Consider the following 17,475-nt stretch of genomic DNA (forward strand, 5'->3'; position numbering starts at 1 on the left):
GTTATATCTCCATAACATAAAAATCTATTCAAGTTAATCCTTAAATATTTACAGCACTTTTAGATTTCAAGCAAGGAATTCTAAGCAAATTGTCATCGCTAATGGTAACAAAACATAGTGTTTTACATAAAAAAAAACATTAAAAAGACATTAAAACATTATGTTTTCGCCATAATGATTCGATTATAGCATATACTGAAGAACCAAAAACAAAAACAAGACAGTTCTTTTAACATTTATTTATTTTATTAACAAATCTCAGATTATATTTCATGAAGCAATTTTACTCCCAAAACCTCTCCCACACATTTGTATCACGTTTCATACTTTCTCTCTCCGCAAAATGCACACTCTGTATTTTGAAAAAAAAAAAATCCACACAAACATTGCGTTCTAAACTTTATTTTGTACATGTTTATTACCATTATTGCACAGTTCAGGCTTTGAATACAATGTAACAATACAATTTCGGACAAAATAATTGATTAATGTAAATCATTTGTTGAAATGATAATAGAACGTTCTGAAACACATGACTCTTTCTAAGATATCATGTCATTGTAACAACTCTAAAACGTCTCAGAAAAGGTTAACTGAAACACTGAATACACACATAATACATTTAAATTAAATCTTATAATTTCTACTGAATCAGTATGGCAAATGAATCATTTGAATACCAACAAAATTCTGTAGTTGTTTGGTTTGATTATCGTCCTAGTTTGACATAAACACAATGAAACCGCTGTAAATATCGCTTTTGGTATTGAAGATGTTTCTTTCTAATCAATTTTAGACAGTATCAAACCATGATCTAAGCTTTCATTAGATACCAAAACGTTATTTCAGTCAGCATATAATGTAAACAAAATAATTTATACAAATAAAAAGCGTCTTTGTAGAACTATGGCACTATAACTGTACAATGTAACGGCGAAAAATACATTGCTTGCTATAAATATTTGCGTCATTAAATATACATCTATATTAAAATAATAAAACAAATATAAAATAAATGAATTATAATAAATTTGACCAGTATTCAGATAAGAAACCTTCGTTTCCCTAAGACACCATTTCAATATTTTGTCTGGTGTCTGGACCAGAGCATCCTGATCTAACAAAGTTATTTCCCCTTAGTTTCACTCGTCAGCTGAAGGACATATTTTCGATAGATCAGAATAAGGTCAGATTAAAATAACGTACCTTCAAACCTCGTTTACTTGAAATTATAATCCGTCTATGCATATGCATATCTGCCCTTGAAAGTAGGTATTGGTTGTGAAATAAGTTCTAGCGTGTCGTCATTTTGTCAGAGGAAACAACGTGAGTTTCAATCATAAAATTAGGACGTCACCATAGATAGCTTCCCGCAAAGGATTTAGCCTGTAATATGCAACGACGGAGTAACACGAATACACTGCTTACTAAGTACTTTGGTGGTCCCGACTGAAAATTTCACTATACAAATGTATTTTTTAATGAACGTAATTCGAATACTCGGCAAAGTGGCATCATAGTCTCTTGGGCTTCGAGTTAACAAGGTTTGGTTGTATTTCGATTTCTTTTGTTTCTCGTTGTATTGGTTTTCTAGACCTTTTTCAGTAAACTACGGGGAAACGATTTGAAATTATTTCATGACCATGCTACATAGCTTATTTGAGAATCGGGCACTGATAACTTTTTATCATCCAATGCCGTCATTTACCTCAGTGTAATTAAAATTCTATGATTCTATGATAATCTAATAACCACTATAGCTTCGAGACTACAGGAAGAAGAGACAGGGCAGATAGATTGTCGCGAAACATCACAAAACATTAGAAAGAGGTAAACAAAAATATGGAATTAATTGTCTTAATATATGGATACACCTTTGTACCATAATTTAACTTAATTCCGTGTGCGATTTAATATCACGTTTCTCGAGAACAATTTAAAATTAGATCATCATTATAATAAGTCAAATACAGATAAAATAGAACCATAGACATAAAAACGCAACGTGACCCGAACATATTTGACTTATTCCGTCTTTGCATAATACAGAATTACCTCACTTGCGGGTAGGTATCGATTGTTATGTCATTATTTTGTGAGCGCAATTCACGTCGTTTTCTCTGAAAGGTATAACATTACGCTCTTAAACACACGACGTCACAACCAATACCTACCCACAAGGGCAAATAACTCTGTAATATGCAAATACTGAATAGTTTAAGACAAGCAAAAGAAATAACATCATGGAAATAGCCAACGTCTTATTAGGAATGGCTAATATAAACATATTTGTACATCAACGCATCTTCACACTCGCATACACACATTCACACACATCAAACATAAATAAATTCCAACTCTCAATATTATTGATTAGATAATATAGGTTTGCTAGTGTTTGGTTTTAGCAAGTAAATAACAGTGAAATTTTATTTTCAAATATTACACAAAGACAGATGAGGTAACAAATGGTTCCAAACTTTTGTGTGTGTTTTACTTTACAACTTGAAGCCCACAGTCCTAATTTCCGACAGCGTTTGTGTTAGTAATTCCACTTTGCAATAGTTTTGCTTTTCTTGTTACTCACTATGTTTGAATAAATTCGATCCATCTGACCGAACCGAAAGTGATAACACATTGCTGGAATTCCTCTGATAAGTAATCGCTAGTTACTATCAAATGATGACGATAACACATATGAGTAACATTGTGAGGCCAATGTTCCACTGTAGGCCTGAGACTCCGGCCGTTATTTCCTTACAAGTCCCACAACAGTCACTCTTATATCTCTCACACCAGCTGGCAGTGCGATTCTTAGAATTTGCACACAATGACGGAAGTCTGTCTCCATATAGGCATTCTGAAAGACGAAGTAATTGCAGTGTGTTAAATAGCATGTTTAGCTTTGTTTGTGGGTTTTCAAATAAAACTTAACATAACTAAAACAAAACATAGAACAATGATTGTACACGTCAAAAAATGCCGTAGAATTTATTGATATTTGACGTGATAGCAAAAATAATATTGGCATATTATATCTAAAAATGCAAGATAACTTTTGGAGGGCAGTGTATATGCAAAGCAAGAAATAGCACCAGTTTTAGAGTAGATTAATTTAGATTTTTCGGGTTTGTTTTGGGAGAAATTTAGAATATGTTTATGATATGAATGGAATGCAATTACGGCTCAATCAGTAGTGAGAACACAAAGATCAAGACATGTGTATAGTGTTTCTCTATTAAATCAAATTTCAAAATATAATTATAACGAATTAAAATTAATTTTGAAGTTGGACGATACATCTATATAGTATCTATCTGTTTACTCAAATATCTGTTGTGTTAAAATATACTTGTAAAGAAGTGAAATTCATTTTGAATTTGGGCTCTACATCTTTATTGTATCTATCTGTTAACTAAAATATTTGTTATATTCCTACAACAAATTAAAATTCATTTTAAAATAATAAAAAAAGTACCTGGATCTTCATTATTGCGCAGCTTAAAACAACTATGACAACAGAATGACTCGATGATACTGTCGTAACAGAGATGTGGGCCATTGGAATGTACGAAATCCTCACAAGACTTGTCATTGATGTCAGCCTTGTCGTTACAAGTTGTTCGCATTGTCGGCGGCTCCGGTTTGTGTTCCGGAGTGACAGTAAACGTTGGGGTGGGAGTCGTTGTTATTTTCTCGCCAACCTCACACGTTCCGCAGCAGTCAGACTCGATGTTCCTATCGCTGCCTATCATACCACAATGCCAAGGCTGGCAACCCTTCACGCGATCTCCATACTCACATCCTGTAACAGAAATGCATTGTCATCATCATCACCATCATCATCATTATGATAAAAAATAATAATCATCATTATTATTATTATTGTCATCATCACAATAATCTCGGAATTTCATGTCATGTCTTTTTTTTCTTAATATGACAATGGACAGTTGATTCATGAATATAGCTAAATCTACCATATATATATCAACACTTTTAATGACCGAAAGTTTAAAACGAGGGTTTTTTGCATGCATGATTCCACGTTTGAGTGATTTTACCATCGGCTTGGAATCAGTGGGTGATAAACGCTTAAAACATTACCGCTAATATCAAGTAACGTATGTATATAAACATTAAACCTTGGGTATCATTCAATATATTTACGTTATAACGAAAAATGGGATTTTGAAGAGAATTTAACCACCTTAAAACTGCATTAACAGTATAACTGTTTAAATAAAACATTGTATTCAAATAGAACCATACGGAAACACAGCTTTATGAAAAAATTAACATAGTAATTGCTAATTACTGTATAATCTCTTATCACACATGACAGTTTCGCGACATGTATGCTGACATGCTTCAAATCCTAGTTAATTCTCCCATTTTTTTACCTTTTCGCCACGTGTAGTATTTCCCGCATGATCCACAGCAGCGAGCCCTGACCTTCTCCTGGTAACAATAGGCTGGCACTTCATTTACTAATTCGTCACAAGTCTTCCCTATAAAGGCAATACCTGGCTGGTCACCAAGAAGACAGGTACCTGTTGTCAATTAAAAATTGTTAGTCTTTAATCAATATTCATATTACAGCTATCTACACAGATATCACATTCGAAGTTGTTTTGAGAAGGTATAAAACGAACAACGTATTTATAGCTAAAAATCTCTTTATCTACTTTTGAACTTCATGTATAACCTTTGTGCTAAATAGCAATCGCACCAATAGGGAATTATATATGAAATTATCGACTTCTGACAATGAGACTGTGTATTTCTACCCAATTAAAGTTGCAATCACGCTTTAAGATAAATGCGTCAAATTAAGTTCATTGACAGTATAAACATTTCGTCATTGCATTTTATAAGTTGTTTTGTTTTAAAGATCAAAAACAGTTTTTAGTAAAAAGGATCCAGAAGTTTACAGCATATGATGTCGCACAGTTCAGCGCGTACCAGTCAAAATTGTCACTCAAATGACAAAATTGAACCTTAATCCCGAGTGCACATTCATCTTGTTAGAGGATGACATCGCTATATTCAATTTCCAGTTTATGTCACGTTCATCAACAAAATTGGCCCTACAGCTCACGATTATCCAAATGATTCACTGCTTAAGACGATATTGCATCAGTAATCCTTTAAACTAATGATAATGAGTTTTAATTTTATCATTTGATTATGTTTCATACCTTGGTTTTCAGGAGCGTGTGGAGAGAGAACACATTGCCCTGCCGAACACCACTGAAAATGAAAAACACAAGCATGTTTTTAAGAAAACCTAAAAGAGGTATTCAACATTAACACATGGATTAATTTCATGGAATGATATTTATTTTAAAATGCAGTGGTTTTAGATCATTTAAGGATTAATTTAAATATATTTCTATGTTATGAAGGTCACAGAAATCAGTGTGTACTCCAAACAAATCTATCCACAAAATATATACGGAATAACCATTATTATTATTAAATGTACTCCTTTGAAAATCATTTCTTAATAGGCAACGTGAAGTTAGCACCGTATTCGGGATTCGGGATTCGGGATTCCAATAACGAATCCGGTGCCAGCACCTTATTCGGGATTCAAAAATTAACTAATAAATAACAATTTCAAGACATAAAAAAACAGATCGAAACATAATTTCAAAACTTCAAAAAAACTTAATACTTTGATCAATTGTTTTGAGTTTGAATAACGAATCCGGTGCCAGCACCGTATTCGGGATTCGGGATTCGAGATTCCAATAACGAATCCGGTGCCAGCACCTTATTCGGGATTCAAAAATTAACTAATAAATAACAATTTCAAGACATAAAAAACAGATCGAAACATAATCTCACAACCTCAAAAAAACTTAATACTTTGATAAATTGTTTTGAGTTTGAATAACGAATCCGGTGCCAGCACCGTATTCGGGATTCGGGATTCGAGATTCCAATAACGAATCCGGTGCCAGCACCGTATTCGGGATTCAAAAATTAACTAATAAATAACAATTTCAAGACATAAAAAACAGATCGAAACATAATCTCACAACCTCAAAAAAACTTAATACTTTGATAAATTGTTTTGAGTTTGAATAACGAATCCGGTGCCAGCACCGTATTCGGGATCCGGGATTCGAGATTCCAATAACGAATCCGGTGCCAGCACCTTATTCGGGATTCAAAAATTAACTAATAAATAACAATTTCAAGACATAAAAAACAGATCGAAACATAATCTCACAACCTCAAAAAAACTGAATACTTTGATCAATTGTTTTGAGTTTGAATAACGAATCCGGTGCCAGCACCGTATTCGGGATTCGGGATTCCAATAACGAATCCGGTGCCAGCACCTTATTCGGGATTCAAAAATTAACTAATAAATAACAATTTCAAGACATAAAAAACAGATCGAAACATAATCTCACAACCTCAAAAAAACTTAATACTTTGATCAATTGTTTTGAGTTTGAATAACGAATCCGGTGCCAGCACCGTATTCGGGATTCGGGATTCGGGATTCCAATAACGAATCCGGTGCCAGCACCTTATTCGGGATTCAAAAATTAACTAATAAATAACAATTTCAAGACATAAAAAAACAGATCGAAACATAATTTCAAAACCTCAAAAAAAATTAATACTTTGATCAATTGTTTTGAGTTTGAATAACGAATCCGGTGCCAGCACCGTATTCGGGATTCGGGATTCGAGATTCCAATAACGAATCCGGTGCCAGCACCTTATTCGGGATTCAAAAATTAACTAATAAATAACAATTTCAAAACATAAAAAACAGATCGAAACATAATCTCACAACCTCAAAAAAACTTAATACTTTAATCAATGGTTTTGGGTTTGAATAACGAATCCGGTGCCAGCACCGTATTCGGGATTCGGGATTCGGGATTCCAATAACGAATCCGGTGCCAGCACTTTATTCGGGATTCAAAAATTAACTAATAAATAACAATTTCAAGACATAAAAAACAGATCGAAACATAATTTCACAACCTCAAAAAACTTAATACTTTGATAAATTGTTTTGAGTTTGAATAACGAATCCGGTGCCAGCACCGTATTCGGGATTCGGGATTCGGGATTCCAATAACGAATCCGGTGCCAGCACCTTATTCGGGATTCAAAAATTAACTAATAAATAACAATTTCAAGACAAAAAAACAGATCGAAACATAATTTCAAAACTTCAAAAAAACTTAATACTTTGATCAATTGTTTTGAGTTTGAATAACGAATCCGGTGCCAGCACCGTATTCGGGATTCGGGATTCGGGATTCCAATAACGAATCCGGTGCCAGCACCTTATTCGGGATTCAAAAATTAACTAATAAATAACAATTTCAAAACATAAAAAACAGATCGAAACATAATCTCACAACCTCAAAAAACTTAATACTTTGATCAATTGTTTTGAGTTTGAATAACGAATCCGGTGCCAGCACCGTATTCGGGATTCGAGATTCCAATAACGAATCCGGTGCCAGCACCTTATTCGGGATTCAAAAATTAACTAATAAATAACAATTTCAAGACATAAAAAACAGATCGAAACATAATCTCACAACCTCAAAAAAACTTAATACTTTGATAAATTGTTTTGAGTTTGAATAACGAATCCGGTGCCAGCACCGTATTCGGGATTCGGGATTCGAGATTCCAATAACGAATCCGGTGCCAGCACCTTATTCGGGATTCAAAAATTAACTAATAAATAACAATTTCAAGACATAAAAAAAAACAGATCGAAACATAATCTCACAACCTCAAAAAAAAACTTAATACTTTGATCAATTGTTTTGAGTTTGAATAACGAATCCGGTGCCAGCACCGTATTCGGGATTCGGGATTCGGGATTCCAATAACGAATCCGGTGCCAGCACCTTATTCGGGATTCAAAAATTAACTAATAAATAACAATTTCAAAACATAAAAAACAGATCGAAACATAATCTCACAACCTCAAAAAAACTTAATACTTTAATCAATGGTTTTGGGTTTGAATAACGAATCCGGTGCCAGCACCGTATTCGGGATTCGGGATTCGGGATTCCAATAACGAATCCGGTGCCAGCACCTTATTCGGGATTCAAAAATTAACTAATAAATAACAATTTCAAGACATAAAAAAAACAGATCGAAACATAATTTCAAAACCTCAAAAAAACTTAATACTTTGATCAATTGTTTTGAGTTTGAATAACGAATCCGGTGCCAGCACCGTATTCGGGATTCGGGATTCGGGATTCCAATAACGAATCCGGTGCCAGCACCTTATTCGGGATTCAAAAATTAACTAATAAATAACAATTTCAAGACAAAAAAAACAGATCGAAACATAATCTCACAACCTCAAAAAAACTTAATACTTTGATCAATTGTTTTGAGTTTGAATAACGAATCCGGTGCCAGCACCGTATTCGGGATTATTCGGGATTCGGGATTCCAATAACGAATCCGGTGCCAGCACCTTATTCGGGATTCAAAAAATTAACTAATAAATAACAATTTCAAGACATAAAAAACAGATCGAAACATAATCTCACAACCTCAAAAAAACTTAATACTTTGATCAATTGTTTTGAGTTTGAATAACGAATCCGGTGCCAGCACCGTATTCGGGATTCGGGATTCGGGATTCCAATAACGAATCCGGTGCCAGCACCTTATTCGGGATTCAAAAATTAACTAATAAATAACAATTTCAAGACATAAAAAACAGATCGAAACATAATCTCACAACCTCAAAAAAACTTAATACTTTGATCAATTGTTTTGAGTTTGAATAACGAATCCGGTGCCAGCACCGTATTCGGGATTCGGGATTCCAATAACGAATCCGGTGCCAGCACCTTATTCGGGATTCAAATATGAACTAATAAATAACAATTTCAAGACATAAAAAACAGATCGAAACATAATTTCACAACCTCAAAAAAACTTAATACTTTGATCAATTGTTTTGAGTTTGAATAACGAATCCGGTGCCAGCACCGTATTCGGGATTCGGGATTCGGGATTCCAATAACGAATCCGGTGCCAGCACCTTATTCGGGATTCAAAAATTTACTAATAAATAACAATTTCAAGACATAAAAAACAGATCGAAACATAATTTCACAACCTCAAAAAAACTTAATACTTTGATCAATTGTTTTGAGTTTGAATAACGAATCCGGTGCCAGCACCGTATTCGGGATTCGGGATTCGGGATTCCAATAACGAATCCGGTGCCAGCACCGTATTCGGGATTCAAAAATTAACTAATAAATAATAATTTCAGGACATAATAAACAGATTGAAACATGATTTCACAACTACAAAAAAAATTTAGAACCTCGATAAATTGGTTTGAGTTTGAATAACGAATCCGGTGCCAGCACCGTATTCTGGATTCGGGATTCGGGATTTCAATAACGAATCCGGTGCCAGCACCGTATTCGGGATTCGGGATTTCAATAAGGAATCCGGTGACACAAACTTATTCGTTATTTATTAAAACGTATACAGACATCATATTTAAACATTTGAAAGCCGTAAAACATCTCCTTAGATCGTATTTCGTTATTCAGTTTGAATAGCAAGTCCGGTGCTAGCACCGTATTCGGGATTCGAATAACGAATCCGGTGCCAGCACCTTATTCGGGATTTAGTAAAACGTATATAGACATCGTTTGAATACTTGAAAGCCGTAAAACATCTCCTAACATCGTATTTCTATATTCAGTTTGAATAACGAATCCGGTGCCAGCACCGTATTCGGGATTCGGAATTCCAACAAGGAATCAGAAACTTATTCGGCATTTAGTGAAACGTATATAGGTATCATTGAAAGATTTTAAAGCCGTAAAACACCTCCTTAGATCAGCACCGTATTCGGGATTCGTGATTTGGGATTCGGGATTCCAATAACGAATCCGGTGTCAGCATCGTATTCGGGATTCGTGATTTGTAATTCGGGATTCGAATAACGAATCCGGTGCCAACACCGTATTTGGGATTCAGTGAAGCGTTTATAGACATTATTTGAATACCTGAAAGCCGTAAAACATCTCCTAACACCAATTTTATATATTCAGATTGAATAACGAATCCGGTGCCAGCACCGTATTCGGGGATTCGGGATTCGGGATTCCAATAACGAATCCGATGCCAGCACCGTATTCGGGATTCCAGTAAAGAATCCGGTTCCAGAAACTTATTTGTCATTTAGTAAAAGGTATATAGACATCATTTAAACACTTGAAAGCAGTAAAACTCCTCCTTAGATCGTATTTCGTTATTCAGTTTGAATAACGAATCCGGTGCCAGCACCGTATTCGGGATTCGGGATTCGAATAACGAATCCGGTGCCAGCACCTTATTCGGGATTTAAAAATGAACAATTAAAATAAATAACAATTTCGAGATATAAAAAACAGATCGAAACATGATTTCACAACTACAAAAAAATTTAGAACCTCGATAAATTGTTTTGAGTTTGAATAACGAATCCGGTGCCAGCACCGTATTCGGGATTCCAATAACGAATCCGGTGCCAGCACATTATTCGGGATTCAGTAACATGTATATAGACATAATTTATACACTTGGAAGCCGTAAAACACATCCGAACATAGTATTTCAGTATTCAGTTTTAATAACGAATCCAGTGCCAGCACCGTATTCGGGATTCGGAATTCGAATAATGAAACCGGTGCCAACGTCTAATTCGGCATTCAGTACAACCTATATAGACATCATTTAAAATCTTGAAAATCGTTAAAACCATCTCCTGACATCGTATTTCGTTATTCAGTTTGAATAGCAAATCCGGTTCCAGCACCGTATTCGGGATTCGAATAACGAATCCGGTGCCAGCAACTTATTCGGGATTCAGTAAAATGTATATATATATCATTTAAACACTTGAAAGCTGTAAAACACCTTCTTACTACGTATTTCGTTATTCAGTTTGAATAACGAATCCGGTGTCAGCACCGTAGTCGGGATTCGGGATTCGGGATTCGAATAACGTATCCGGTGCCAGCACCTTATTCGGGATTCAGTAAAACGTATATAGACATCATTTGAATACAGTACTTTACTTGAAAGCCGTAAAACAACTCCCTATATCGTATTTCGTTATTCAGTTTGAATAACTAATCCGGTGCCAGCACCGTATTCGGGATTCAGTAAAACGTATATAGACATCATTTGAAAGTTGTAAAACAACTCCTTAGATCGTATTTAGTTATTCAGTTTGAATAACGAAACCGGTGCCAGCACCGTATTCGGGATTCGAATAACGAATCCGGTGCCAGCACTGTATTCGGTATTCAAAAATTAACAAATAAATAGTAATTTCGAGACATAAAATTCGGGATTCGAATAACGAATCCGGTGCCAGCACTGTTTTCGGGATTCAAAAATTAACAAATAAATAGTAATTTCGAGACATAAAAAACAGATCGAAACAGATTCGTGCGGTGTTCTTCGATATGGTCAAGCGCCAGACCGTTAGCATGTGCTTCCGCAGAGAAAATGGAGGCAACATCCGGGAGTCGGATAGAGGAACAATGAATAGATGTACAGCATGCTACTGCGACACTATCATCATCTTTTGAGCCGTCAGTGTAGATCTGAACATGATCAGGGAAAGCCCTAATGCACCCCCAAAAGGAGGATTTCCGTTCTTCGAGTTATGCACTGGACTTTTTCCTCTCATGTAGAGATAAATTGGTATCAGGTGTCTGAATGAGCCATGGTGGTACATCCGATACGGTGCACTCGTCAATGGTGTCGATATTTATATTTAATTCCTGCAAAAAGTTTGAAATTCTTATGCCAAATGTTGGTATGAGTATTTTTTGATGTTGTGGGTTAAACAAGATAAAATACGGGGTTTTAGGATTATATTTGAGTTCAGCAGCATACTGTAAGGAAAATTTCTTTCGTCGATCGCCTAGAGATGGTTCATCAGCTTCCACATGGAGACTCTTCACAGGTGCTATTCGAAAAGCTCCAAGTGCGAGACGCAGTCCCTGATTCTGGATAGGGTAAAGCATCTGTAGATAGGAGCTGCGAGCCGATTCATAGACATTCTATCCGTAATTTTGATCTAATAAGTGTCCGGTAGATACGCAGAAACATTTCACGGTCTGCACCCCAATCAGAATGAGAAAGAACACGTAGACTGTTCAGCGACTTCGAACACTTATCCTTCAGATGTTTGATATGTGGAACAAATGACAGTTTCGCATCAAATGTAAGTCCAAGAAATTTAGTTTAATCAACTACTGGAATTTTAATTCCATTGAGTGTGAGGTCTGGATCATTGTGTGGTTTTCGTTTTTGACAGAAGTACATGCAGAAAGTTTTGTAATTTGCCTAAACATTGTTGTAATTGTCGTTCTATAGTGTGGATGTTTTTTATCTGTAACATATCCAGAAATAATCCACAAATAGAGACCTTTCTGTAGATTGGCAAAGACATTTGGTTATGCTGTTAATTTTAAATCCATAAAATTTGACAGACAGGATACAACCCTGAGGGACACCCATCTCCTGTGTTTCTGTTTCTGAATAGGTTGAACCCGTTCGGACTTTGAAATGCCTGTCAGATATGAAATGTGAAATAAACTTTGGCAAATTACCACGTATACCGATATCATGGAGATAATTCATAATTCCATATTGCCAGGTTGTGTCGTATGCCTTTCTAAGGTCAAATAATATGGCTACAAGATGTTCTTTCTTGGTAAAGGGAGAACCAGAGGAACATCATCAGACAGAGTTCCGGAAACCATGGTTGTTTCGGCCACAGTGGCGCTATCAGAAGGAGGGAGCAAATGTGCTCCCGAAACTTCAGTAGTACCCTGCTCACTAGGTTGAATGGAGGGAAAGCATAAGCATGCATCCCTCCACAGCCCAAACCATTTGGTCTGGTACCGGAGAAACAGAGGTTGGCTAGTGGTTGTTCAGGGAAGTAAGAGGCCTGTCCCATTCTGAAAAATGCCCTCGAAGATCGAGGGATTTAGCGGCCATTCTGTCAGAACCGTCTGGCGGCGCCTAGAGAGAGAGTATTCGGCAAAACATTCAACTGTAGAGATGCCCATAGCATCACAAACCACTTTGGAATACAAAATCTTCTGAAAAGCCTGCAGAGCCAACAGAACAGCTCTCATCTCGAGCACGTCCTTGTGATTGACAATGGCCATCGAGGTAAGCTCCTTAACCTATCATTCACGCATTCGTGAACAAGGTCATGGTGGGAGCTGGCTTGAATAACTGACAACTCCCCTCGGAAAACATTGTCCTTCATATTCATAGACCGAGCAATAACTTTCACCGACTGGTTGTTGAGCCTCTCATTTCCTGATAATAGTTACAGGTTCGTGAGGAGGAACATCTGGAAAAGTCTGATGTAATATCTCCCCAGAGCGACCACATCTGCCAGAGCTGAGTGTCTACCCAACCACAAATATACAGATCATGAGCAACACTGATGGAGTATATAATTATTTATAAATACAGGTATATTCATTTTTACATTCAATCCATAAAGGAAAAGAAACGATTATTCGTTTGCACTTAACATTCATGATTTCGCCAGTCTGTAGGCCAAGCCCCACCATAATATATGATACAGCAAAGGAGAAAGTAGGAATAGATTAGTAAATATGCAGTTGAATTAAAATATATATTCATTTTACTAGTACTTAAAAGTTACTAAAGTCTTTAAGATCTACCTGTTGATTCAACGTATTTCTGGATAAATGCACACATTGCAGAATATAGATCATAACTAAGGTGATTACTTCCCCTTGTTAGTAAGTTAATATACATTAACATTTAGTTCACGATTCAATCTAAGATTTAGTTGGATATCTACTTGTAGGAGAGACAGAGAGTCAATTAAAGGTCATCTTTCAGTTTTGATCTAGGATAAAATAGAAAGAGGTGACAAACATCTTTAACAGAGCTGCAACAAATACAAGAGTTTAATTGACTTGCTTGGATTCTAAGTTAGCATAAAATAATGTTAAATGATCTAGATCCACTATTCAAGTATCTAAAAGCATAAGTACATAATTTCTCAGCAGAAGTGTGTATGGCATGAGGGCTTGTTGTGGCGACCTCTTGATGAGAATCTGAAAGTACTCTTGATGAAGTGGCCCACACTGAAGCTATGATGACCGGTGGAGTCTCCATTTTGAAGTTAGGTGAATCAACGTGCCTGTTAAAGGCACATAGATATATGTGTGAACGCCAAGCTCCGGACTTTTTGTGGGCCAGAAATATTCTTGAATAGAAGCTGCTGTTTGTGCAGTCCTCCATAGGTACCTCCTCGACCGCGCTCTTTAGTCTCTAAAAGTGCATTTTCCGGATCCCCGGAGGTGGAAAGAAGATAGCCTTTGTCACAAAGAAGGATTCCGCAAGAGGGGAATACCTAACCCCTTATTAACTACTGACAAAGCCCAAGAGTCCTATGTTTGATTTACCTCCACTCCGGAAGGAAGGCAGACAGACGACCTCCTACAGGCAGATCGGGAGGAGGAAGATCGAAACCCTCCCAAGTTGGAGAATCCTTTCCTATCCCGAAGCCTAATCTTGCGAAAAAGGACCTGTATTTGAGACTGGAGGTGCGTAGTCCACCATAACAAACCCTTTGTCTAGAATGACCAAGGAGGGGGATTCTTCATATCTCCAAGAGGGCTCGGATTATTCCAATTGTTGACCTTGAAGTAAGGCTTCCACTTCGGCTACACAGCAGACTGGGAAGCTGAAATTTTAGCCTTCTTCTTGGGTCGCGCTGTTACCTGCGAGGAACTGGCCTTCACGGTCTGTAATCTCAAAGAAGGACAGAAGCGACTAATTCATCCTTCAAACCCTTCTGAATAGAAGAAAGATCTAGAGTCTCCCAAAAAGAGTGGACCAAGAGAAGATGAAGTCAACAAACAGGAACGGTAAGGTTCATCGATTGAGCGGTTTTTTTAAAACAGAAAAACGCCTAGCCAACAAGATATTGGCGAGAAATGACACCTGAGGCGTGCTCGGGATAGCAACCGCTCTCGTAAGCGCTTGCAAGACAAGAAATATGTCATCCTGAACGGCAGTAAGTGCTAGGACGCGCATCCGATATAGTGTCTGTAAATGATGTCTGTAGACGTTTTACTAAATAACGAATAAGTTTCTGTCACCAAATTCCTTATTGGAATCCCGAATCCCGAATACGGTGCTGTCAAACTGAATAACGCAATACGATCTAAGGGGGTGTTTTACTGCTTTTAAGTGTTTAAACTATGTCTATATACGTTTTACTAAATGACAAATAAGTTTCTGGCACCGGATTCCTTATTGGAATCCCGAATCCCTAATACGGTGCTGGCACCGGATTTGCTAATCAAACTAAATAGCGAAATACGATCCAATATATTCAATCTGAATATATAAATACGATGTTAGATGTTTTACGGCTTTTAAGTGTTTAGATGATGCCTATATACGTTTTACTAAATGACGAATAAGTTTCTGATTCCTTATTAGAATTCCGAATCCCGAATCCCGACTACGGTGCTGGCACAGGATTCGTTATTCAAACTGAATAACGAAATACGATATAAGGAGGTGATTTACTGCTTTCAATTGTTTAAATGATGTCTATATACGTTGTACTAAATGAGAAATAGGTTTCTGGCACCGGATTCTTTATTGGAATCCCGAATCCCGAATGCGGTGCTGGCATCGGATTCGTTATTGGAATCCCGAATCCTGAATCCCGAATACGGTGCTGGCATCGGATTCGTTATTCAATCTGAATATATAAATACGATGTTAGGAGATGTTTTACGTCTTTCATGTATTCAAATAATGTTTTATAATGTCAAACGCTTTACTGAATCCCGAATACGGTGCTGGCACCGGATTCGTTATTCAAACTCAAAACAATTGATCAAAGTATTAAGTTTTTTTGAGGTTGTGAGATTATGTTTCGATCTGTTTTTTATGTCTTGAAATTGTTATTTATTAGTTAATTTTTGAATCCCGAATAAGGTGCTGGCACCGGATTCGTTATTGGAATCCCGAATCCCGAATCCCGAATACGATGCTGGCACCGGATTCGTTATTCAAACTCAAAACAATTGATCAAAGTATTAAGTTTTTTTGAGGTTGTGAAATTATGTTTCGATGTGTTTTTTATGTCTTGAAATTGTTATTTATTAGTTAATTTTTGAATCCCGAATAAGGTGCTGGCACCGGATTCGTTATTGGAATCCCGAATCCCGAATCCCGAATACGGTGCTGGCACCGGATTCGTTATTCAAACTCAAAACCATTGATCAAAGTATTAAGTTTTTTTTGAGGTTGTGAAATTATGTTTCGATCTGTTTTTTATGTCTTGAAATTGTTATTTATTAGTGAATTTTTGAATCCCGAATAAGGTGCTGGCACCGGATTCGTTATTGGAATCTCGAATCCCGAATCCCGAATACGGTGCTGGCACCGGATTCGTTATTCAAACTCAAAACAATTGATCAAAGTATTAAGTTTTTTTTGAGGTTGTGAAATTATGTTTCGATCTGTTTTTTATGTCTTGAAATTATTATTTATTAGTTCATATTTGAATCCCGAATAAGGTGCTGGCACCGGATTCGTTATTGGAATCCCGAATTCCGAATCCCCAATACGGTGCTGGCACCGGATTCGTTATTCAAACTCAAAACAATTGATCAAAGTATTAAGTTTTTTTGAGGTTGTGAAATTATGTTTCGATGTGTTTTTATGTCTTGAAATTGTTATTTATTAGTTAATTTTTGAATCCCGAATAAGGCGCTGGCACCGGATTCGTTATTCAAACTCAAAACAATTGATCAAAGTATTAAGTTTTTTTGAGGTTGTGAAATTATGTTTCGATGTGTTTTTTATGTCTTGAAATTGTTATTTATTAGTTCATATTTAAATCCCGAATAAGGTGCTGGCACCGGATTCGTTATTGGAATCCCGAATCCCGAATCCCGAATACGGTGCTGGCACCGGATTCGTTATTCAAACTCAAAACCATTGATCAAAGTATTAAGTTTTTTTCAGGTTGTGAAATTATGTTTCGATCTGTTTTTTATGTCTTGAAATTGTTATTTATTAGTTAATTTTTGAATCCCGAATAAGGTGCTGGCACCGGATTCGTTATTGGAATCCCGAATCCCGAATACGGTGCTGGCACCGGATTCGTTATTCAAACTCAAAACAATTTATCAAAGTATTAAGTTTTTTTGAGGTTGTGAAATTATGTTTCGATGTGTTTTTTATGTCTTGAAATTGTTATTTATTAGTTAATTTTTGAATCCCGAATAAGGTGCTGGCACCGGATTCGTTATTGGAATCTCGAATCCCGAATCCCGAATACGGTGCTGGCACCGGATTCGTTATTCAAACTCAAAACAATTGATCAAAGTATTAAGTTTTTTTGAGGTTGTG

At 36.3% G+C, this 17,475-nt stretch overlaps 1 protein-coding gene across 1 annotated transcript in view; it reads right to left on the reverse strand.

The window, feature by feature from the left end:
• Positions 1 to 224: 224 nt before the first annotated feature.
• Positions 225 to 17,475, reverse strand: part of LOC138329179 (uncharacterized) — a 68,349-nt gene continuing 51,098 nt past the window's right edge. Inside the window, exons 14-17 of the mRNA XM_069275978.1 lie at positions 5,202 to 5,253; positions 4,404 to 4,553; positions 3,479 to 3,805; positions 225 to 2,860 (exon numbers count right to left, since the gene is read on the reverse strand). Coding sequence (XP_069132079.1) covers positions 2,676 to 2,860; positions 3,479 to 3,805; positions 4,404 to 4,553; positions 5,202 to 5,253 — 714 coding nt within the window. The 3' untranslated portion in view covers positions 225 to 2,675. The remainder of the gene's footprint in view (positions 2,861 to 3,478; positions 3,806 to 4,403; positions 4,554 to 5,201; positions 5,254 to 17,475) is intronic.

The sequence above is a fragment of the Argopecten irradians genome, chromosome 8 (genome assembly GCF_041381155.1).
Source record: "Argopecten irradians isolate NY chromosome 8, Ai_NY, whole genome shotgun sequence".
Lineage (NCBI taxonomy): Eukaryota > Metazoa > Mollusca > Bivalvia > Pectinida > Pectinidae > Argopecten > Argopecten irradians.